The sequence below is a fragment of the Condylura cristata genome, unplaced genomic scaffold (assembly GCF_000260355.1).
Source record: "Condylura cristata isolate star-nosed mole 26May11 unplaced genomic scaffold, ConCri1.0 scaffold00003, whole genome shotgun sequence".
Classification (NCBI taxonomy): domain Eukaryota; kingdom Metazoa; phylum Chordata; class Mammalia; order Eulipotyphla; family Talpidae; genus Condylura; species Condylura cristata.
The window spans coordinates 30,975,837-31,000,991 of record NW_004567104.1 but is presented as its reverse complement, the minus strand read 5'-3'; the positions used below and the strand labels follow the sequence as shown (position 1 = coordinate 31,000,991).

The 25,155-nt window shown below is 43.3% G+C and overlaps 1 protein-coding gene across 1 annotated transcript; it reads right to left on the bottom strand.

Annotated features, from left to right (window-relative positions):
- Positions 1–2,781: 2,781 nt before the first annotated feature.
- Positions 2,782–25,127, bottom strand: MUC13 (mucin 13, cell surface associated). Its single transcript, XM_012731687.1, has 11 exons — positions 25,080–25,127; positions 19,649–19,771; positions 18,369–18,475; positions 16,185–16,240; positions 14,623–14,780; positions 10,761–10,880; positions 10,322–10,442; positions 9,790–9,827; positions 7,986–8,070; positions 4,643–4,844; positions 2,782–4,116 (listed from the first exon to the last, which is right to left on the bottom strand). Exons 2-10 carry the CDS (start codon positions 19,692–19,694, stop codon positions 4,643–4,645), a joined length of 933 nt encoding a protein of 310 aa, XP_012587141.1. The 5' UTR covers positions 19,695–19,771; positions 25,080–25,127; the 3' UTR covers positions 2,782–4,116.
- Positions 25,128–25,155: the final 28 nt, after the last annotated feature.

Sequence of the window (25,155 nt, the reverse complement as noted above, 5' to 3'; positions counted from 1 at the left end):
ACATCTTTTTAATCCAGTCATCTACTTTTGGGCATTTGGGCTGCTTCCATGTTTTTTCCAATTGTAAATAAAGCAGCAATAAACATGGGGGTGCAGGTATATTTTTCAATCAGTGTTTTTGTGTCTTTGGGTAGATGCCTAGGAGTGGGATTGTGGGTCGTAGGGAAGCTCCGTGTTTAGCAGTTTGTCTCAAGTTGTTTTGGTGTTGATGCCACCTGCACGCTTTCTCCAGAAGGGAGCTGGCCACTCACTAAATCTTTTTACGCCTGATGGACTACTCCTAGTTCCTGGACTCCCAGGCAAAGGGGTGATGTGCCGCCTGACCACGAGGAGCCATCCGAAGTAGGGGCTGCCCTTAGAATCACCTGAGGAGCGTGGCAGTCCCGAAGCTGGGGCCGCCCCAGATCAGTGAAGCACTTGGGCAGTGGGGTGGGTCCCAGGCGCCAGAGATCTTTGGCTCCTCGCTTGCTGTCGAGACCTTGGGCTGTTAGGGCGGCTGCCCTTCCCAGCTCATTCACCCACCTGTCCCCGGTGCCAAGATCCGCAGGGCCGTATAGTTACAAGGGAAAAAGATACCAGTTTAATTAGGGTGTAACTGAGGTACAATAGACTGATATGTGTATGTAGTGTACAGTACTTTTTTTTTTAACAGGCCGTTTGCTCAGTACAGATGAAACTGGAGGGCACCATGCTGAGCAAAATAAGTCAGAAGGAGAAAAGCAAATACCAGATGATTTCACTCACGTGTGAACTATAAAGGAGCACCATAAGGCAATAAAACTAAAGCAAAACAAGCCCCAGAAATTTGACTGCAAAATGGAGACCCTGATCGACCTTGGCCCCTGGTTGACTGGGTTGAATCCAGTATGAGAATGTTATGTATTAGTTGTTTATTTGCAGCCTCCTCTAAATATTCAATACTGTGGTGGCAAAGTATCATTTGTAAGAATGCACTCTAAGTCTAGTGGTCTAGTCAGCAAAGGGTACAATAAAAACAAACATCATTTTCATGGCATAGTTTTCTCTTAATAACAAGCAAACCAGGTCAGAGTGTGGTTATTATCCAGGAAGATGCCCCTTAAGCGATGGGACTGTCCAGTGAGCTATGGCCTGCACAGCCAGGGATGAACTGAATCATCCTCAGTGCCTCAGCTAGGAAATGAACCTTTCAACCAAGCCCAAAAACAAACCTAGAAATAGAAATCTGATAGTAAACTGATGTGACCAGGGGAGGGGGGTGTGAGCAGCAAAGGTTAGCAGGGTCCTGAAGGACTATGGTGGAGGATTACGGGTACCTTGGTGGTGGGTGTGGTGTGGTGACATACATCTGAAGAGGTGGAACCTATGTCCCTGAACCATATATAGGGCTGTAATCCATTCTCTCAATAAAAAAATAGAATTCAAAACAAACAAAAAAAAGATCTATGACAAGTTTTTTATACTCCTGAAACCGTCACCATAATCAAGATAATGAATATGCTCTTCAAGGCTGAGTTGTAAGAATCCTACTTTGTACTCCTGTTTCACAACTATTTAATGTGTTTGCACGCCTTTGCACTGACTGAGAAGGAAGCCATGCACAACCTCTTTCCTGGGAACAGGTTACAGGACCCAGTTGCTACATGAACAGGTGACACTTCTACTTGAGTGTGCTGTGAGGAGACAGGACAGCCGGGGAGGTGGGTCAGAAGAAACTGGTTTAGCTCATCTCCACAGTTGGGAGTGTCTGTTGGTCACTAAAGGAAAGTGCAGCCCAAGTGTAGAAAATAGCATGAGCCTAGAAGTGAAGTCACGAAAAGGTGACAAGTTTCGTGAGCAGAGATGTGGCTCAGCGTGTTAGTGCACTGCAGGTGTGGGGTGTGAAGGAAATCAGGAACGATAGGTGGCAGTCACCAGATGAGGAGGAGAGGTGAGCCCCAGGGGCCTGGCTTGACACTGTGAACTCAGTCTTAGCCCAGAACCCCAAGCCTTAAGCAAGGAGCATCGTGGTCAGATTTACCTCTTAGTGACAGCCTCCCAACGTTGCAGGAAAATGAGTCAGAAAGTCTTTGCAAAGTTTGAAGAGCAGAAACACACAAGTTATAGGCACATCATTTAAGAATCAACCATGAGAACAAAAGCCATTTTTAGAAACATTACATGTAGCCATATTTAGAGGATTCTTTTTATTCAAACACTAGCAGCTGAAGTCTCTGAAGAATGGATGATACTCTGGTCCATGAAGCCCAGAGTCTTATGGCCCTTTGAGAAGCAATGTAAACTGGTTTGCTCTGATGCAAAGGGACACAACGAACAATGGGACTCTTTACAAAGAGGTTGAAATAGCCCACTGGATCCAGTATCATCTTCAAGCTTAAGGGAGGCAAGTGCAGGTGAGAAATAGTCTGTAGTGATGTACACCTGAAACATATATAATGTTACAAGCCAGTATTACTTTAAAAAGAAGAAAGTTTGTGATAACAAGTTACAGTGATTTTAAGCTGTGTCTGCATCAATTTTAAGCTGTGTCTGCATCAATTCTGCTGTTAGCTGACTGACTGATGGCTAATAGTTTTACTGTGAGCATTAATTGCTCAAAAGAGTGTGTTTCTTTGATTCCACTCACCACCTAGCTTTGAGAACACGAGTAAATGCAAGTGGTGTCAGTGAAGATGCTTTCAGCAGGAACGACACAAACTAGGCTGACAGCGAGGAACAGAGGTCTCCAAGTAAGGTCACGTCAGAACTCCAGCTCCATTTTCCCACGATTTTCTTGGCCCTGGCCTTCTCCACTGTCAGCGTTGTCCTTAATGACTGAAGCAGTCCGGGGCTCCCATCCTCAAGCCCAGTCTCCCGATGGAGTCCTTCTTCCTCCAAGCTTCCTCCAAAGGTTGGGCTTTATTCTAGTTGCATTCACTTATGTGAAGCACTAAGTCAAGTCAATCGCAGGGATGGGATTCTGCTGATTGGCTTGGAGCAGCCAAGACAGCAGGTGTCAATCAATTCGGTGTTCTGTGTGTGGTGGCAGCTACTGAAAGTGAGACTTACTGCCATGAGCATCGCCAAAAGCCCCAAATATCAGGAAGGACAACATCTGTTAAAGATTTTTTATTTGTAAACTCCGTTAGCTAATAGTCATGGGAAAAAAAAATAACAAAAGTAACCAGGGGGCAAGGCATTAGACATAAACAAGGACACACTTAACATTTTAAAAAGACTGTGGTGTGGTGGGCGTGTCAGTTCTGGTCTTCAGATGGTGTCACAGCTAAGCCTCTGTGTCCAGGGAAGGCTGTGGCCATGCGGTCTGCTCTGGGATCTGCTTCACAAGACTGGATTTCGGGCTCCAGGCAACAAGCCTCCTCTCTTACCACCAGTCACACAGAATGGGCGCACTTTCAAAGTCACTTAAAACTCTTACTTCTGCAGGGTTTTGTTCACTCCATTTCATCAGCCTTGAGTCTTGGAAAGGCCATGTGTTAGAGGCTGTGCCCTCTTACTCGATCACTCGAGGGCTCCAAGACAAAGGCGGAGCCTGGACCCTTCTCCCTACTCCTCTCCCCAGCATGCTCCTATTCCTGCTCATGTTTTTTCACAGCTGAGCTTCTGTGTCCAGGGCCTGTCTTCTGCCTCTCCCACATACCGGCACCTCAAAAAAATCTGGAGTGGACCTCATGGTGGATATTTCTAGCCCAGGCTTTTCAGTCAACATCTAAAAGGTCTTGGGATCCCAAGACTCACCTCTGAAAACACTGAGAGATATGTCACTTTCCTGTTTTCTCGGTGTGAACTCCAAGAGTTCCTTGTCAGAGACTGAGCTAAAGAGTGATATCCTTCCCTCCTGATGTCTCAGTGTCTTCCAGAATTTGGTTACTTATCTGTAGCTACATTTTCTCAGGCGTGAATGACCTTGGGAAGGTCTTCTAGAATGAATGGTGATTGTTGTCACTCACCTGCATTGTATACTCACTAGTGAAAATCAACTATACAAAGGTTCATTGCACTATATGCATATAATTTCATAGGTATTTGATTAGCAACATGCACAACTCCACTCAGAAAGGCTAGGTGTTACATGGAAGAAATACCAAAGAGCTTCATGGTTGCTTACTTCTTCATCAGGCTTCTAACAACTTTTTACTATTTGAGAAAGAGAGCGAGAGAGAGAGAGAACTCTTAAAAAAGCATTCTAGTAGAAACAGATGACTTAAATTCACAATTATAATTTTTGTTAATTAACTTATGAGCTCATCGATTGAATTAATTATTTGAAAACTATACAAATAATTGATAACAGTCCTGGGGACTGTCTTCACAACCATTGGGGTCATGCCATAGAAACTTGTGATTTAAAGAGAACTTAAGGGCATCTAAATTAAGTTTCTCATTTTACAGCTGAAGAAACAGAAGGCAGAAAAATTACATCAGGAGTCCAAAGTCACACAGGGATCAGGATTGGGGACCGATATGTACATCCTGTGAGGGCCCTGTTGGGCTTTGTAATAATAGTAATAATAGCAGAGTACCTCCCCAGATCTTTTCCTTTCATTAAAAATTTTTTTAAAGCTAGAAGGGCAGGCAGGACTTGGGAAGACACAGTAGCCAGGCCTCTGCTCTGCGCTGGGTGTGCTCTCAGGAGATCCAACCGGAAGGCCCAGGCACTTACCTAGTAGTCGGGGTTGGGCATGTGCCTTGAGTGTCCATAGGGGTTCTGTGGCTGACCGAATTTGGAAGCTGTGGTCCTGGCTTTAGGAAAGATGTTCGTATCTGCTCCCCTATTGGAAATGCCCGTTTGCTGCATCCTCATACTTGTAAAGTCATTCTCAATCAACTTCTGTTCTTCGGTATTCTTCTTTTTGTTCTTTGACCTATAACATCAGTAACAGGATTAGGATCTGAAATTGTAGGAAAATCCTTGAAGCAAATGTTAATATTGGTTTTGGAATAATTTCAATTGACATGTAACTTACTGAAACACACACACACACACACACAAAGCACCTACATAGAACTTCCATAAAATCATCAGCCTGATGTACCAATTGTTAATATTTCTGAAGCATTTATGAATAGTTTGCCAATCTGATGCCCCATTAACCATCATTCTTTATTATCTCATTCATTCTGGACTCCCTAATTGTTTTTAATGACATAACAGTTTATTTTTGCATCATTTTGTGCCTTTTTTCATCTCAGTTGTAATCCCTATGGGCTTCCCATCACCAAATCACCCGTGTGCCATCACCATAGTCCAGTGCATTCCTCCACCCACCCCCACCCCCCCCCCCCCACTCATTTTTGATCCCTTTCCCCACTCCACCCCTGTAAAATGTCTCTGGTATATAGCTATTCATCATTATTATTATTTCCTACCCCCCCCCTCGGTCCTTTATGCTCCTGCTGTGAGTGAAACTATCCAGTATTTTTCTTTTTCTTTCTGCTTTATTTCACTAAGCTGATCCCTTCCAGCTCCATTGGACTCCCTGGTTTTCAGTGTAACCACAAAAACCAGATCATTAACATTAATCCACCATTACTATCTAATTCTGCAAGTCCCATTCAAATTTTGCCAATAATGTTTATAGTCTGCTTTTGAATTACTCATGGAGAGAAAATAGAAGTCAAAGAGAAAAGGTGATTTGGGGGTGGAAGTTTGTGCTTAAGCAAAGTCAGTGTCTGTAGATGTGCCTCAGTGAATTCAAAGCCACATTGAAGTACCTGCCCCAGGTACCTGATGGCAACCTCTCTGCCCTTCCCACTCACAGGCCTGCTCCTGCCAGTGGTGCTCTGGACTGCTGGAGCAGGGAGCTGAGCCCCAGGGCACTCTCAGGGTGACAGTCACTAGACCTCAGCCACACAGGGAAGACCATAAAATCAAGTCCCATTCTCACTGTGACCCTGAGGGCCTGGCCTCAAATGAGGTCCTGCCCTTTAACAACACTTCTGTCTCAGGTAACTAAGGAGAGATTTCCTTGCCTTTCAAGTGGGTGAGGAGTGACCATTCTGGGTGCGTTCTAAGATCTGGACTCTGGGCTAAGAGCAAGCCTGACTCTGCAGCAGGAAGGAGGAGCTAAGAAATATGCTGGAAGGCTTAAGAGGGCTCCTGAGGACACAGGAGACCTGGGTCAGTTAGTCAGGCCACCTGGGAGGAGACAGTCTTGCCCTAGAACCAGAATGTTCTGGACCCCTCCCTGGAAAAGGGACAGTCACATTCCCATTTCTAGCTCTGTGGCCTTATTAAGTCTTTGGGGAAGAGTTAATGTCAAAATGGAAACATTTTAGGAATATAAATCTGTTTTCCTCTCATATCACAGTGTAAAAAATACATATTTTGCCATAGTATAAGATACAAACTAAATGTTATTCTAAAAAGAGGCTTGTTTTTATCAATGTGAATCCTATTTGGTATATTTAAAATGCAATAGCGCTAACAGCACTCTCCCTGTTAAAGGAGGGAACTTCAGTCTACCCAAATATTTGTTGAATAAATGAAGTCTTACTTAAGTTGCCCCCCCCCATTTTTTTAAAAGATGTATGCATACAGAAGTGGGGTACAGGCCAGAGGTGCAAGGGCAGTGAAAGGATTCACCAGAGACAAAGTGGGATGCAGAACAGGCATATTGATGAAGTACCCTGCTAAGGGGAGCAGCGGGTGGGTCAGGGGAGGTCGGCTGCGCCATGTGGGTCACTTTGCAGGCTGGGGATGGAACTCGCACTGGAGCAGCTGTGGCTAGCTTCACAGTGCTGCACTTTAACCTGTTGCACCACTGGGGAGGGCCCCTACTTAAGTTCTTAAGAGAAATTAAGGCACCCAGCTAAGAAATGACTGTGCCATTTAGTTTCTTAAAGGCCAGGGGGCACTGTCAAGGCTGATGTTAGACCATTTATGTCAAGACCTGGGCAGGGGAGTGATTTGCATAAGGTGACATTTGACAACATCAGTGGAATTAAACACTGTTAACTGAAGGTCACCGAGGCCCCTCACCCAGGCCTCACAGCCAGGTCTAATACCCAGGCCCCCAGAGTGGCAGAAGGTATCAATATCTGGAAGTATCAAGATGGGCTGGCTGCTGAGATGGAGTCAGGGTGCTGCCCCCAGGTGGCCGCTCTGATAAGGATCAAAGACCCTCAACAAACAGGGACTGCTGACCAGAGGGCAGCATGACTCACTTTTCCTGACACATCAGGACATATAGAAGACCCCTTGCCTGTACACTGGGGGCGACTCTCCAGGCCTCCACTGGGACTGTGAACCTCGCCAGGGAGCACAATAAAGCCTTCCCCTCTTCATTCTGTCTCCTTGCCTTATTCTGTCCGCTGGACCTTACATTAACAACCAGTTTTTAAGAACTGCAGAAAATAGTTGTTTTGTTACATTATAGTATTAAGTAAAATAAACTTCAACATTAAAAAAACAACAACAAAAGAGGCCCTCCCTGGTGGCACAGTGGGTTAAAGCTAAAGCACAGTATTAAGAAGCTAAAGCCACTTCAGCGTGAGTTCGATCCCCACGCCTGGAAGGTGACCACATGGCGTGGCAGACCGCTCCTGACTCCCCTCAGCAGTGTACTTCATTGATCTGCCTGTTCTGCTACCAACTCTTGTCTCTGGTGAATCCTCTCACCACCCCTGCACCTCTGGCCTGTACCCCAGTACTGTATACATAAATAAATAAGTAAAAATGCACAAAAGATACAAACTTATGTGTATTTTATCATTTTAAAAGATAGTAATAAACCTGCCAGAATGTTAGTTGTTTCAGAATGGTGGGTTTTGTGGGTGTATTTCTAGTCTACTCCTTTACACAAGTTTCTTTCTTCTGCAATATGTACAGTTGATGTAATCAGAAGAAAGTTAAAGTAAGAAAAAGACAGGTCAAGTATTAGAGAGGTTTAGCTTATTTCCCCATGTTGCCTGGGAAAGGCCTGGTGTGTTGCAGGTGTGTTTGGAAACCAGAGTCTAATGCCAATGGCACTGTGCCCCAGATAAAGGACACTTCCAAGCCTTACCTTGCTACGAAGATCAGTGAGATTGTCATGCAAACAATGAGGGCTCCAGCAATGGAGCCTACGATAGTGAGGATCAGCAGAAAGTCTGAAAGGGAAATAGAAAAGTAGGAATTGTCTATTACACAGGTCTTTGTATTCCCGGGGGCACCTGACTGTGGGGACTCAGGCTTTGGTCTCAGACCTTTTAAAAGGTGGGGTAGATGGCTCATCTTCTTTCACCCTCCTCCCCAGCTGTGCCTTCAGAACTCAGAGAGGTAGGCTTGACAGGTAAAAGAAAACCATAAACACAAGGAGGCCATAATGGAGGGCCTTCTTGGGTTTGGTGGAGGGTGATCACAATTGAGGGCCACACCCTGCTCTTTTGACCACCTTATCTGACCTATAAGCTGAGGGAACTGGGTTGGAGTTGAATTTGTTGCTAATAGAGGAGCAAGGTGGTTGACAGAATTGGTGAGGAAGAGTTCATTACCACCTATGCCCTATCTAGATCTGCCCTACCTAGCACTTGAAATATGATTAATGAGATGGCCTCTGAGTGGAATGTGCATAGCAGATTCGAACACGCAGTGTGAAAAAAGTATAAAATCTCTCTTAATAATGCTTAAATGCATTCCATGTGGAATTGATAGTATTTTAGACATATTGGGAGAAATATTATCAAAATCTACTTTACCTATTTCTATTAACTTTATAAACTTTACTTTGTATTTTTTAGATCTTAAAGTCCAACCCCAAGCTCACATATTTCCACCAGATATTCTTGCTCTAGAGCCCTCTGTCTCTTTGTGACTGTCAGACGTGCCATTCCCCGACCTAGATTCATGGGCCAGACACCAGCGCATCTGCAGAAGAGCTCTCATTCTTAGGTGTGGACACTCAGTGCCCAGAAGGGAGAAATGACTTAACAAACCAGCCTTGCAACATAACACAGGAGAAATGTATTTCTCATCACTTGCTCTGTGCTGACTGGGAGGCCATGATGTTTCCTTCATCTTAGATTATTGGCCTTTAGCTCATTATGTAAAAATGAAACAATTATTTTGTAATCTGATGACATGTACTTTATTTTTAAGTGCAAATTTTACATCTATATTTTAGTATTTTCAACAAAGTTTATTGAGTTGCCATTTATTTACAAAACTATATAGTTTTAGCTTCACATCTTAGCATTCTCCCACCGCCAAAATTTCTGAGCCAATTTTGATCCTGTTGTCCCTCTCTCCCCTTCTCCATCCTCCTCACCACCATCTTCCTTCTGGTAAACACTGTGTTCTCACAGAGTCTAAGAGTCATAAAATATAATCATTCAAAATATAAATTTAATATTGTCTCAGTTTGCTGGGGCGGGAGCATGGGAAGGAACTAAGCAACTGAATTTGTAATGACACACGCCAAACTAGCAGAAAGCTCTGAATCAAAAAGAAGAGCCCAGTATTTAAACTTCTAACTCTGCTCTGCCTCAGCCAGATATTTTTGGAATAGATGGGTCATTTACCCTTTCTAGTAGCAGAAAATGCATATTATGCAATTGTAGGAAAGGAGCACCTTAGTCAGAGGTTCTTCTTTGCCCTGGGAGGAGATTCTGGCCCGCCCACCCCTGGGATGGGTTCTGCTTGTCCCTCCAGAGTAGTTCCCCTACCCAAGCCCTCAGGGTGGGCGGTGGCTGACTCAGAAGACAAGCTACAGGCAGATTTTCTCTTTACCAGAGAGTCCAGACACAGACATTGGGGGATTGGATAGAAATTTGAGTATGGTCAATGTTTATTTCTAGGTGCTTAGCAACAAAGCAAGGCTTTTTACTTACTGTCTTCACAGGAGACTCCGCTGTAGCCAAAGCTACACCTGAAATACAATAAGTAACAGGAAGCAGTGGTTAGAGTCCCACCTAATCTCCATTTCTCCATTTCCATCTTCCCTTCCTTGTTCTTCCTCCCCTCTCTTCTCTGTACTCCCATTAGGCCAGTGAGCACCTTCCATGGAGCTCTGGAGGGCCGAGGGGCTTACACAACCCATTGACCTCATTTGTACCTGCATGAATACTCTGTCCTCTGAATCAAGGAGATTCAAAACTCCAATGAAGCTGAGCCCGAGAGGCCTGGAGCATGGTGGGAGCACAATGGGGAACTAGCACATTCCTGAAGTGTGAGGTATCATCTGTGCGGTTCCCAGCACACAGAGAATGTTCAAAAACCACAGATGATGATGATGCTTCCCAGACCTACCAACTTATACCAGCGCACCGCTTTCCTGATCCTAACCCCACGTACATGCTGCAAGCTCTATCGTTTTGGCTACCTCCAGCTATGGTAAGATTGAAAAAGAGGGAATTCTCTTACTCGTGGCAGACGCCATTGTCTTCTTTGTAGCCAGGGAGGCACACACAAGTAGCAGACTCATTGAATGATTTCCATAAGCATTGCTTATGCTTCTCCGCAGTGCAGTTGTCAGCACACTGAGCTGCAAAACAGAGTGATTTCTAGATAACTTTCAAAAAACAACCTCTTTAGCCCCAGTGAGAGGACATAAAATACATTTTTTCACATTGCTCTGGCTAGGGAAAGTGAGGTGCTCATTGGTTCAACACAGGAAGCGGCACACAGGCCGTATCTCAGCTCTCGGCAGAGGCCCCAGTCCTGGTCTATGGGTTGAGTCAAAATTCACATTGCTCAGGCTCCAAGATGCACGTGGAAACTTGAGCAAAGATCACTTTTGAAAATGTGAAAGGAAAGAGAACAGGAACTGCGAAGAACACTCAAAAGCAGCCAAGACACTTACCAACACACAGAGGAATTACTGAGATCGGTCTGTACAGTCCTGGTTTGCATTTACATTGTAAGCCATTGCCACAGCCATTCTTCTCTACTTCACAGCCATAATACTCACAAGTATTTTGTTCTGGGAGGTAAAAAAGAATTCAAAAATACATTGAGCAAAACAATATGGATAAAGCAACTTGTTAAAAACACCATACTCCATTTTTAAAAAAAATATTTATTTATTTATTTGTACAGAACTGGGGTACAGGCCAGAGATGCGGAGGGTGAGAGGATTCACCAGAGACAGAGTGGGGAGCAGAACAGGCAGATCGACGAAGCACACTGCTGAGGGGAGCAGCGGGTGGGTCAGGAGAGGTCTGCCACACCATGTGGTCACCTCTGGGGCACGCGGGAATCGAACTCATGCGGAACTGGCTTTAGCTTCTCAGTGCAGTGCTTTAACCCGCTGTGCCACCAGAGAGGGCCCACGATACTCCATTTTTGCTATAACTGCCTTTTAGTAACTTTTAGGATTCAACAATTGAAAATCTGGGAGTCTGAAACTGAACTCTCCAATCCATTCTTCCCTATTTCCTTCTAATATTCCATTCAAAATAATTCAACCCAATGAAGTGCAAGTATGTTCAAGTTCAAGATGTCTTTTACACTTAGCTCTGTACTAGGTTCCACAAGGAACACAGTAACTACGTATTTGGGGGCCCCATTTTTATAGAGGTATACATTTGAAACCACAGAAAGTCACATCAAGCAACTCACACTCCAAATTTGCAGTACCATGGGAAATCATAGGGCCCAGATAAATAAAGATCGCATCACGGAGGAAATGGAAATCATACTAAGTTGTGAAAGAGGGAAGATTTGAACAAACACAGGCATAATGTAAGTGCAGAGTGAACAAATTATATAAGAAGCAAACAACCATTGTCAAGGCTGACTGGACGTTGTGTGAATGGGGAGAGGCCCTGTGGAGGGGAGAGTGAAAACAGGGTTCTTGGCGCTGCCAGTTTTGGCTGCTGGTTCTCTTTAATCCAGGTTATCTCCATCTATAAAATCAGACTAATAATTCTAGTTTCTCATGGTTGTAAAATCTGAAAGAGCTAAAGTAAATACAAGAGCCCACTCAGGGGCCTCAGCAAATAATCACTCCTTTGGTGGATCACAGGTTTGGTGGAGTTTGAATGCCAGACAAAAAAGACATTGACTTTTCCACTCTAAGCCATGAGAACCCACTGGTAGATTTTGAGCAGAAGCAAGGTCATGAAGCAGTTTTTAAAGAATGTTAATCTAAATGTAGGTTGGAAGTCACTAAAGACATAAAGATGAATGTAAAAACAGATTAGGGTGAGGGGATGGGAGCAGACAGAAGAACCTCCCAGACCTGTAACTCACCTTCCTTCATCACCTGCCACTGGTAAATTAAGAGAAAGAGATTCTAGTTGACACAGAAGAGAAACTCCATCTTTGCAGCACAAGCTGCAGCGCAGGAAAAGGTGTTTTCCTCCTAGAGTTCTACGGTTCTCACTTACACCCTGAGCAGCTTGTGCTCCAGGAGCATCTCTGACTCGTGTTTGGCAATTTATTAATGTGTCTAAGAATGCATGTCTGGTCTCAGAGCGAAGAACTGTTGAGAGGAGTGGTCCTGAAAAGAGCAATCTCAGAGCTGAGGCCAAACGGTTTTAAGTATGCTGGGGCTTGCAGCAATTACTAGGGAGAGACAAGTGGGAGAACTGGATGGAGGACACCAGCTTTGTCCGGAGGAATGCACGCATGTTTTCAGCTGGCACCACACTGGTCAGTCCCCACGCTGATGGGGACCCACAGCTTCCTCATATTTACAAGAAGCCTCATCAAGCCCAAAGTGTAGTGTATGATAAGGTCCTGTCTTGCCTTGCCAACATCCTATCTTCCAAGTGATGGGATTTTGACAGCACAAATTGCTACTTGGAAGAAATCCTGGCCCTGAAGAGAAAATGATTAGCAGGTTGAAGTTCAGTCTGTTGGAAGACAAACACCAAGTGATACCCAGAGAGGGAAGTGCAACTTTGAGGGAGAAAACACTGCAATATTCAGAAAGGAAAAGATGTAGTCGCAGGATGATGGACTCTAGAAGATGCAAATTGGTCAAGAAGGTAAGAAACACTGAAAATGTAATTCTAGCTGTGCAGTTGCAAATGACCCCCATCAGCTGTTTTAGAAAAAATAAAGATGGAAAAGAAGGTCAGGTAACTTAAGGAACTGTCAAGATTTGCACAGGCAACTCTCAGGTGAGAGACATAAACAAAACACAGAAAAGAGTCCTATTACCAGAGATGAATAATTAAAATGTGGCGGAGAATGTGTCAAGCCCCAAATGAGGTTAGGCGTGCCACAAACAAAACCCAAAACAACACCACCAAATCCAACAGCAAAGAACCCAGGGTTAAAATGAAAAAATCGCAGAAGGATGGCGGGTGTGTGTGTGTGTTTTCCACGCTATCAGGGTCTCACGGAAAGGCGAGGTCTGGGTTCTGTGCTTCTGATGATGACATGAGAAAAAGAGAGCAGCTCCTGTCCCATCCGGGAGGACGTAATCCTTAGATGGAGAGAACTGAATGGACATTGCTAAAGGGGTCACAGCCCAAAGAGGGGATACTGTGCAGAGGAGCCCTGTCTTATCTGGCAGAATTTTAAGAATTTTATCCCAGATTTTTATGTTCCCGGTCCTAACAGAATAATGAGAATCTTGAAGAAACAGAAAGTTACAAATGAACAGGATTTGTCTATACTTTCCAAAAGAGAAATTATTTTGCAAATTTGGCCATTTCCCCAGAGGCTAGCACTAATGGTCACTTCTGAGATGAATACATCTGTGACTGCTGGAGCGGGATGACTGTAGTATCGCTTTATTCATGCCTCCCTGCTTGCTCATATGAATTGCTTTGGCATTAGGATGTGAAAAATGTGAGATAAGCAGAGACTTGAGAAACACCTGTGCATTGCTTTTAAACCCCACTAGGACTAGCCCACTGGAGGATGAGAGACCAGGTGGAGCAGACAAACCATCCAGCTGAGGTCATGCAGTCCCCAGCTGACCCATCTGGCTTAATGACAAATATTTCAGTGAGCCCAGCTGAGACTGGCCAAGACTGTCTAGATCAGCTGAACAGCCCTGCTAAGCACCACACAAATTCGGACGCAGAATGTGAAATGGGTCAACTACAATACATAGTGGTTGTAGGTTTTGACCACTAAGTTCTGGGGTATTGTGACACAACAAAATGAACTGTTACGGTTATGGTGTGGGCTTGTGTGTCAGCCGAAAGGAGAAACTGTACAGGGAAAACATTCTATAACATTTGGAAAGACATAACTTGGTATAAGTTGCTTTGTTTCTCTTTTCTTCACCTTTCTCTGTCTGGAGACCATTTATACAGGATTGACTTCCAGGAAGAGGCACAAACTATCCAGTTTGATGTCTTAGAGATGGTTGGAAAGAAGCAAAAAAATAAAGTGAGAGAACAAAAGAGAGGAAGGATGGATTGGAAAAAGGATTCAGTTATCTAGTTTGAAAACTTTACAAAAAGATAGATAAATCTGGGCCCTCCCTGGTGGCGCAGCGGGTTAAAGCACAGCACTAAGAAGCTAAAGCCACTTCCCGCCTGCCCTGGAGGAGATCCACATGGGGAGGCAGACCTCTCCTGACCTGCCCGCTGCTCCCCTCAGCAGTGTACTTCCTCTATCTGCCTGTCTCTGGTGAATCCTCTCACCCTCCGCATCTCTGGGTTGTACCCCAGTTCCATATGAATAAATAAATAAATCTTTAAAAAAAAAAGATAGATAAATCTTTGGGAAAACTTTGAATAAAATTATTTAGTACTTACGATCATAGTTTCCAAATTCTTTTGAGTTAGTCAGTGCATTTTGAATTGTCTTTTTCACATCCTCCTCAGTTATTGAGTTTTCTTGAAAAATGTTTGCTACAGTCACTTCAACATTGCTCTCAACAGCACGCATTTCGGATCTTGCTGAAGGAGAGAGGCTAAAAATGAAATGAATCCATCAGTTGACGAGTTGAACTGAACTTCAAATCTCCTATACTCCCAGATCACCCAGCTCCAGTTCTGACCTACTGTCCTCTGTCTACAAGGAGCCAGATGTGGAGGCCTGGGCTTGCAATAATAGGGTAATTAACAAGCCTGGAGCTCTCTATTCTGTGCACTTTCAGAAGAAATCTAAGGCTGAATGGTTCTTGGAAAACTGTGGGCAAACTGTGGGCAATCAATTTTAGGATCTAGGAGTCTAAAGCTAATGAGAAAGCAGAACAAGTTATATCTGATATAGTAGGCCGATAACTTCTGTCAAAAAGCAATCAACCATACTGGGGTATTCCTGGAAGAGCCAGAAGTCAGGAGGCAGCTTCAGAGTAGGCATGTATGTGATTGGGCATGGGGCCACATGACTCACAGGAGAACTGGAAAGGAGGGACAGGGCTGCGGGACACATGGGCATGTGATCCCAAATCACATCCCAAAATACTGAGGGCCCACCATGAGCAAGGCATTGTAAGAGTCCCTCTCTAATCAGCATTGCCATTTGGAGTCCTAAGAACAGCTGTGCCAAGTTCTAAGTGTTTCATTGTCCAAAATGAATCAAGTGATACAACTACTGAGAGAAAAACGAAAGGACTTCTAAAAATTCCCTCTTGATCTGCTTTATGGCTGTGTATTTTAAAGATTTAGGATATGTTTTTCTATCCCTGTACTTCATAAATTCACAAGCCTTAAGAACATAGCCAAATGGCCCTCCCTGGTGGTGCAACAGGTTAAAGTGCAGCGCTGCGAAGCTAGACGCAGCCGCTTCGGTGCGAGTTTGACCCCCTCAGCCAGGGAGGTGATCCATTCAGCTCAGCAGACCTCTCCTGTCTTGCCTGCTGCTCCCCTCAGCAGTGTATTTCAGTCAATCCACCTGTTCTGTTCCCCACTTTGTCTGGTGAGTCCTCTCACCCTCCTGCACCTCTGGCCTACACCCCAACTCTTGTATGCATAAACAAACAAACAAACAAACAAATAAAATAGCCAGGAGTGTAATTCGGGTGTTCTTGTTCCTTATCATCCCTCTCCCTGATATGGAGGAGGAGGCCCCATTTCAGGGGGTGGCTAGGTGTGGTTTGTAACAAAGGAATCAAAGCAAGCTGGCCCAGGTATGCAAGGTACTGAGCAGTGGAGGGCAGAGAGGGCAGAAAGAATCTTGCTGTGCTCCCAGTCACACCTGCTCATCCAGGCAGGGTCAGTTGAACTCTGCAGTGACCAGGCCAACATTCTTCTCTTGACTTGAAACTTGCCACAGAGGGCCTTTATATTACACAGGAATTTGACAAAAGACTGGAAGTTAGGCAAAAACACACACGTCTCCAACGTACCCCATCAATCCATGGTAAACTTACCTGATTTTAAGAATGATGGTCTGTCCATATGCTTTGTCTTTAAATGTTTCCTTAAACTGTGAAGAAGAACAAATTTAATAACAACTACAAAAAGAAAAAAACTGATACTATTTCTAGGTTTCAACAGAAACACACTTTCTGAACTTGTTTATGTAAGTATGTATGGTTGACCACAGCAAATTATTTATTCTTGAAATGAGTTCTAACCCTTTACAGTAATTTTTGCTCTATATTATATATATTATATTCTGACATAAGTCAGAATTATCCAGAAAAAGGTGGGAACTTAAACACTCGGTGGTGATTACCTTTTTAAGCTTGTCTTTTCAAAGTCACTGTGGAGGTTTGCACTATTTGTTAGGCTTGTCTACATGCAGAATTCATGCATGTGTCACCATACCCCAGGAACTCACTGAATGGCCCCCCTTTGTGGCCAGGGGGCCTAGAGATCACAAAGGAGGGGACATCAGTTCTATGACCTGTTAGTGGGAAACACAGCATGAAGAAAAGAGACTTTGAGCCACATGAGATACCACCTACCTTAGAAGTTTAAAAAAAGCAATAACATGTCTTTGGATTGCAGAGTCCCACAGAGGGAAGAGGCCCACTTAAGCCATCTGGACAGGGACTGGAAAACACTAATTTTCAGAAGCAGCAGGGTTCAGAAGGGAGCAGGCTGCACTGGGAAGAACGCCTCATGTCTGATTTCTCCATTTGCCGATTTTGCATAATTTAAATTTTTGAGCCTCACTTTTTCTTATTGGAAAACTTGAAATAGCAGTTAATTCCCACTACATCGGGCTAAAATATGTTTAAAGTGAGAAGGAACAGAAGATGCATGACTTTGTGAGCTAGGAGGGGTTGATCTTAGTAGGCTCGAGTTGTGTTCTAAGAGCAGAGACAGCTCTAGAAGCCTGCAGGGATGTGGCCAGACATAAACCTGGGACTTCTAATAAGGGCGGGATGAAGATAGGATGGGTGTGGGTGGGGGGACAGAGGAGGCAAAAGCATAATCACAGCCACTACCCAAGAAACAACAAAAGAGTCAACACCTAGAATTAAATTTAAAGTCTGAGACACAAGAGAGAAAACTTTTTATGAAGAGCAAGCCAATACTGGAGTCTGGGGAAGTCAAGGTTCTATTCTTCACTCTGCTCCCCACTTGGAGTGAGACGGAAACAAGACCACAGTTATGGTCTTGTCACACTTATGACTACTGTTGACCAGAGGCCCCGGAAGGTTCCACAGAGGGCGCTCACCACTCCATGGACCTAACACATGCGCACTCTGTGTACCTAATAAATGGCCTTTTGGAGACACTCAAGTTAGACTGTATTTTCACAAAACAATGGTTCCTTCCAGGTCCCAGCATTTTTTTCCCCAAAATGAGACAAAGTTTCAATCCCAAATCAGAATGGTATTGCCTGTAATAAACTGATTTGCTCAATAACCACAGAGCTGTCAGCTAAGCCAGCATCATTGCTCTGGTATCAATGAAATTCTGACCCACATAAAAGGCAACTGGTTTTCGGATAAGGACAGAAGAGACGGATTGTAACTATAGGTGCATTGTTCAAAAACACCAAAATGTTATGAAACTGCATAAAATGGTTAAAGACAGTTGATTAAAAAGATGCCATTCTGATCTTCAAGGCACACACAAATTATAACTGAGATAAAACTACTGTTCATTTTGACATTTCTTATGGTGGGGTAATATATAATAGATGCTAATCAGATGGAGTCCTTCTTCCAGTCTTAAAAAAGAAGAGCCAGACTAGTTTGAAAATTTATGCAGATTTGAATAGAAAAAAGGAAAAAAGTATTTTCAATTCTGTGGGAATGATATATTTAAAGCACCATTAAATTTATCTGTCCACCCAAAAATATACCACCAAAAATATATACGTCACAGTGAGCATGGCATGGCTGGATCTCGCTTAAAGGCCTTCTGCCAGGCCCGGAGGTCCGCCTCTAGATATGGATCACAGAGATGCCAAAGGAGGAGAGGCACCCAGGGGGGTCAGACAGCTGCTGTTTACCCACCCACCGGGAGGCTGCCTGTCACCATTTGTCAACAATAGCAGTAAGGCATGTTGTGCCACTCGAATGCCAGCCTTCCTCCCAGTGGCTCAGTGTTAGACCAAAAAAATGCATACAGGAAGAAGGGTTGGAAACACTTACAAAATCAGTAACTCTTTTATGTAATTGTTGATAGGCTGGAGAGTGTTCATCTTCTAGGCCAGATGTTTCATTTACTTTTACTTGAATTTTTCCAGGGAATAGTGATCCTGAAATTCAAGCAGAATGTTTCTGTCTTATGTAAAGAGGGTCATTTCTATTTTGTTTAAAATATGCATATTTTAAAATTCTAAACCTTATAGGATGATACAGAAATTCTGGAAACATTAAAAATGGTTTACCCCATCTATGCCCAACGTAACTCAACCAAATTTTCAATTTGGTATATTTTTTTCCAATGCAGATTTTACATTGCTGTAATTCCAAAGCTGTGTCATGAGTCCTTTTTTATTTATTATTACATGAGAAACATTTTTCAAAATCATTCTCCAATCTTCATAACTATCATTTTGAAAGGCTACATAAACAGTCTATAAAGTACATGTTCCCTTCATTGACGGAGTCATTTTGTATTGTTAGAATTTGCACTTCAGCTTATTTAAAAGGAAAGGTTGTAATGAACATCTTCATGGACAAGCTTTTCGTAGGGTCAGAGTGGGTCCCCAGAAATGATAATATTAGTGCTAAAGATGGGAACATCTTTTGGCTTCTGGAATATCTCTACCCCCTGTGAACAATTGTGCATCTGTTTTCTATTTAATTAGTTGGGTCTGGCAAGGGAAAATATGGCTCATTTGTGAACTGACAGAAATTTATAACTCAGGTAACAGCCTTGGGCCATCACAGCACCCTGTGAATTAATGCAAAAGAAAGTTATGCAAAGGCATTTGATCTGCAACAAAGGTCCACTTCTAAACCTGAGAGGATCTTAAGTCTGAAACTGGAGGTTGGCTGTGATGGAGCAAACAAACCCTGAGACAGAGAACTGAACCTAGATCAGAGACCAGCCTCCAGGTCTACCTGGTTGCATGTTTTTTGTTATATTACCTGATCTTGCCCATGTAACAGACACTTCGTATTTGTGAAAACTTTGTACTTTTTTTGGAACTATGTGACCAAGCAGTCTCTTTGTACCCCTCTGGACAGAAGAATGAGGATACATGTCCACCCGAAGGCCTTCAGGACTAGCTTACAAATCTGACTTGGTCTATTTCCTCTTCCACTAAGACAAAAGCCAAGAGTCTCAGCTTTACTGGCCTTTGTTGCTTCCAAATATCCCTCTACCTCTAAGATACCAGAAACGCTTTTTGCCACTAGTTTGAGTTTTTGATTCCACCTTACACATGAGGCCAGCTTATCATAGTTCATCCCTTGCAGCTTACCTTTATCACACTTGGTTTCATTGTAGAAATACCCAACCGGACACATGCAATAGTGTTCATTATTCAGATTAACACAGGAAGAAATACCCTTACAAGTCTCGTTTTGGCAAAGACCGTTGGGAGCTGAAATAAAGTAGAAAGAGATTAAAAATCTACAGAACAACAAAATAACACCCAGAAACGTTCTTTTAAATCTCCATGCCTCTTATTTGGGTACCTCCTAGTTCTTGGCTATGCTATTCCACATTATACCCTTAGGAGAGCTGGAAATAAATATATATATTTTCTCTTTCAAGGAAGTTGGTTGTTGAAGTTCTACAGCTAAGTCTTTGTTAAGTGTAAAGGTCAGAGGTTGGTGGGTGAGGGTCTCTGCAGAGAGAGGGAGCAGTCTTCCTCAAGAGTTAGGAATCTTTAGACCTCAAGGGCCTTCCAGAACATTGAGGTCTATGCTACGTAGTGCTCTTCAAAACCAGCAGAGAGGAAGCATAACATTCTTAGAGGATATGAGTTACTGTCCGGTAGGGAGATACAGGCAAGAAGCTTTAAGAAGAAACCAGATGTAATGGTGAATATATGTGGCATACAGTTCCATGAAGAAAGAAAAGGGACTATAAGGGGAGAATGTGGATTAACGTAAAGATTTTCAGAGGGAGTGATGTTTAGCACTCTACACTGTAGGTGTCCTGATGTGCCACTTGTGGGAAGGTGAGACTAATATCTCAGTGACTTCCACACTACTGGCAGGCCACAGTGTCCTCCCTATCTCCTGAGAAATGATGGAGTCCAAGGGAGGAAGTTAAATCAGTGCCATTGGTGAGTTTGCTGGCCAAGCTCTGTCAAATGAAACAATTCTGAGCTTCGATTTCAGAATAGATCAAGTGTCTGCTGCTTCTTCAAAATTCTCTTAAGATTTTTATGAATATGTAGGCAGAAATCATTGATATTTTTATGCTATTTTATAGATATTTTATATGCTATTATATATTGTATGTGTGTATATGTATATATGTATATAAACACATATAGAGAGATTATATGTATGTATAAAACCATGTGCCTAACAAGGGGAAGAATACTCACAAACACCCAAATATGTGTGCATGTATTTGCATAAATTATCTCTGGAAGGAGACACAAAAAACTAAGGACATGGGTCCTAGTGAGTGAGGATGGGAGGGAGGTTGAGTTTTTACTGCATATATTCTCTGTTTGAGCATCTCCCCCATAACTATGGGCCTGATTTACTTCAACTAAAAAAATAAAATCGTTCTGGGGAGGTGGTGAGCACTGGGAACGCTCATTCTTTGCTGGTGGGAATGTAAAATGGTACAGCCAGTTTGGAAGACAGTCTGATCATTTCTTAAACATATGATCCAACAAGCACATGCCTCAGCATCTACCTAAGGGAGGTAAAATTTATTTCCACACAATAAGGACATAATATGCAGACCAGTTTTATGTAAAACTGCCTAGACTTGGAAGCAACCAAGATGTCCTTTAGTAGATGCATAAGAAAACAAACTGTGACACATCTACACAATATTGATATGCAGTAAAAGGAAGGAGTCGTCAAGCCATCTAGGAGATGGAGGAATCTTTAGTGCATGCTACTAAGTAGGAAAATCAATCTCAAAAAGCTACATATGGTATGATTCCAACTAATGACATTTTGATAAAGGCAAAACCATGGCAATAGCAAGAAGATTAGCAGCTGTCAGTGGCTGAAGGGGAAGAGAGATGAAAAGCTGGAGCACAGAGCATATTTTGAGCAGTGATGGACATGCGTCATTATACATGTGTCCAGACCTAGAGAATGCACAACCCCAACAATGGCAAGCTAGTAGTTGGGTGATTATGATGTGTCAGTTAGGGGTTCATCAGCTGAAACAGATGTACCTCTCTGCATGAGGGCTGGGGGGCACACGTGACATCTCTGTGACTTCCTCTAAATTTTAAAGTAGATCTAAAACTATTAAAAAAGAACCTATTGGGCTCTCCCAGGTGGCACAACAGGTTAAAGTGCAGCGCTACGGAATCTAGCTAGCCGAGCCACAGGCACGTCAGCACGAGTTTGATCCCCAGCCAGGGAGGTGACCCACACAGTGCAGCAGACTTCTCCTGTCTCACCTCCTGCTCCCCTCAGCGGTGTACGTTGTCAATCTGCCTGTTTTGCTCCCCGCTCTGTCTCTAGTGAAGCCTCTCATGGCCCCTGCACCTCTGGTCTATACCCCAGTTCTGCATGCATAAATTAATACATCTTTTAAGAAAACCTATTAAAAATGCCAAAGAGCCCAAAGGACTGCAACTGAGATGGGAAAATGCACAAAAATATGTAAAAATAAACTATTATAACCCAGAGGATAGGGAATTTTTCCCCTTTCACCTCTGCATTTTGCTAATGAATATATCACTAGAGCGGCTATGATGATTTCATTGTATATGTTGACTAGGCTTCCATGCCCAGTTGTAAAACAAACAAACAAACAAAAAAACTATTACAAAATTTTTAAAAAATGCCAAAGAGTTCAACAAAATAGGCTACGTGGAACTAAAGATGGCATTTATAATGCAGTAATTCTAACACAAACAATAGCAAAGGTCACCTCTCTGACAAAGTGTGAGTTGTATTTTCACTGAGGTAGGGGGCTTTTAAAGAGTCTCACATTGCAAGGATGACTTGGAAAATCCCAGGAAGATATTGAATCCAGCTCTGTTCTGGATACATCAGACAAAGAACTCCTTGCATGCTTGTTCCCTAGCATTCAAGGACAGACTTGTTAGCTTGTTTTTTTTTTTTTTTTTTTTTATGCCTGGAATAAAGTCACAGATGTACAGCTGAAAGAAACTTGGTGGCTATTTAGTTGTCATACCTTATTACAGATGAGGACGTTGAAGTTAAAGAGAAATGATTTGTCAAAAGATTGTCTGGGGTAGCAGGACTGGCTCACAAAGGCTGTCTTTCCTGACTCCAGGGCAGCTGATTGGGGAATTGAGACTGATTTGACCTCACCTTCAGAGCAGCCCCTTCAAACATGAAAGATGGGGGCCAGGTCTCAGATTTAGGCTCTAGCTCTGTCTGCTTAATCGTCCCTTGCCTAGATCTGTTGAAAAATAAAGAGGCCAAAAGATGAAGGCTTGGGAAGCCATCACCTTGCTCAATGACCTATGCCTTCTCTGGGCCTCAATTTCCCAATATGAGAAAGGTTTATCTAGACCCTTTAAGTCTAGGTTTGAGGAATCTTTTAGACCAGAGGTTGCCTCATGAGCTACATCTGCTATTTTTGTACTTAAAGTTGTGCTGGCATACAGCGAGGTACATTCATTTATCTTTCGACTATGGCTCTTTCAAATCAAAATGGCAAAGTGTATATATTTATAAAAACCTACACATGTATATTTTAGCACCATAAATCAAAGTCACCAAAAGTGTCCATCAAGAAAGGAATGGTAGACCTAAACAAAGGAATACATCTCAGTAATAAAAATGAATGAAGGGGCCCTCCCTGGTGGCTCAGTGGGTTAAAGCACAGCACAAAGAAGCTTAAGCCACTTCCGCATGAGTTCGATCCCCCGCCTGTCCTGGAGGTGACCACATGGCGCGGCAGACCTCTCCTGACCTGCCCGCTGCTCCCCTCAGCAGTGTACTTCGTCGATCTGCCTGTTCTGCTCCTCACTCTGACTCTGGTGAATCCTCTCACCCTCCGCATCTCTGGTCTGTACCCCAGTTCTGTACGAATAAATAAATCTTTAAAACAAAAATGAATGAAGGCAAAACAGATGCTACAATATGAATAAACCCTGAAAACATCATGCTGAACAACAAACAGGTAAGTACCAAGAGCCATATAAATGGAACTGATTCCACTTTTATAAATTGTTCAAAGTCAAGGAATTTCACAGAGAGAAAAGAGATGGCCAGTGGTCTGGAGCTGGGAGGCAGGACAGAACTATTTACTAATAGGCACAGGGTTTCTTTGGGGGTAATGAAAAAATGTTCTTGAATTGATTTTGGTGATGGCACACAACTGTGAGTATAGTAAAAAGTACGGACATGTATATTTGAAATGGTATGATATGTGAATTATATCTCAATAAAACTATTATAAAAATATATAAAGTGGCAAAATGGAATAGCAGCCACAAAGACCATTTTGTGGCCCACAAAACCTAAAATATTTACTCATTTGTCTTAAGTGATAAAATTCTATTATCCCTGCTTGAGCCAAGGTCTCCAAACTGAGGCAACTGGTCTCTGCTTCAATAACTTTCTCCTCTGGCCAAGGGTGTGAGCCATGCCTAGGACTCTCTGAGTACTGCTGAGGTATGTCACGTTGTCCCTCAGGCTCCAACTGTACGAATTAGCTCAACTTCTAAATGTGGTCAGCTTCTACTGTAACATGTAAAAATTTTTAAAAGATCTATTTATTTATGCATACAGAAATGGGGTACAGGCCAGATGTGCAGGGAGAGAGAGGATTCCCCAGAGACAGAGTGGGGAGCAGAACAGGCAAATTGACAAAGAACACTGCTGAGGGGAGCAGCGGGCGGGTCAGGAGAGGTCTGTTGCGCCATATGGGTCACCCCCTTGGCCAGGATTGAACTTGTGTTGCAGTGGCTGTGGCTAGCTTCACAGCGCTGTGCTTTAACCTGTTGAGCCACCAGGGAGGGCCCACGTGTAAATTTTAAAGTAACATTTGATAAAGGGAGGACTCACTCCCTCCTTAGATGGACCAGAGTTAGACCAGTGAGTGCAGCTAGGGAGTCAGTGCTTATTTGGGGCTGAGAAATTATTTCCAAAAATCTTTTCAGAGAAGCCAACTGAAGAAGTAGCCATCACAAAGTCCAAGTTCATAAAAATACTCCACATTTGGCAAATAGCTTTAGGAAGGATGGCTGGGAAGGAAAGGAAACAGACTAGAATTGCGGGTGATATTTTGTGTCTCTGCTATCACCACTAGATTTTCTCACCGATTTTTTCATCTCAGTGGTTCATATTCTAGGAAACATAGGGCCTCTTTTTACCTAGTCCCCTACCCCAGCAGAAAACAATTCCTGCTATCTTCCACAAGGCTGGATCTCCCTAGTGAGGAGTCTTGATTTTTTAGATTTAGACAGAGGATCACCAGAGACAGAGTGGGGAGCAGAACATGCAGATCTACTGAAATAAATACACTGCTGAAGGGAGCAGCTGGTGGGTCAGGAGTGGTCTGCTCAGCCATGTGGGTCAGCTCCCAGCTGGGGATCAAACTCATGCTGCTGACAGGCTTTAACCCCTGGCGCCACCTGTGAGGTCCCGCCTTGTTGGGAGAGGAGGCAGCTGTGGCGGGCTAAACGCTGGGTCCCATGTAGGTAAAGTTGCTCTGTGATTCTGGTTTGTCATTTTCAGCTTGAGGGTAAAGAGTGTTTGCTGCTTTAAGGAAATTATTCTTACCTGTGGAACCAGGTTTTGTGGTGGCCAGGCTGCTGGAATGAGTAGTTGAACTCGGTGGGGTTGCTGTTGATTTTGT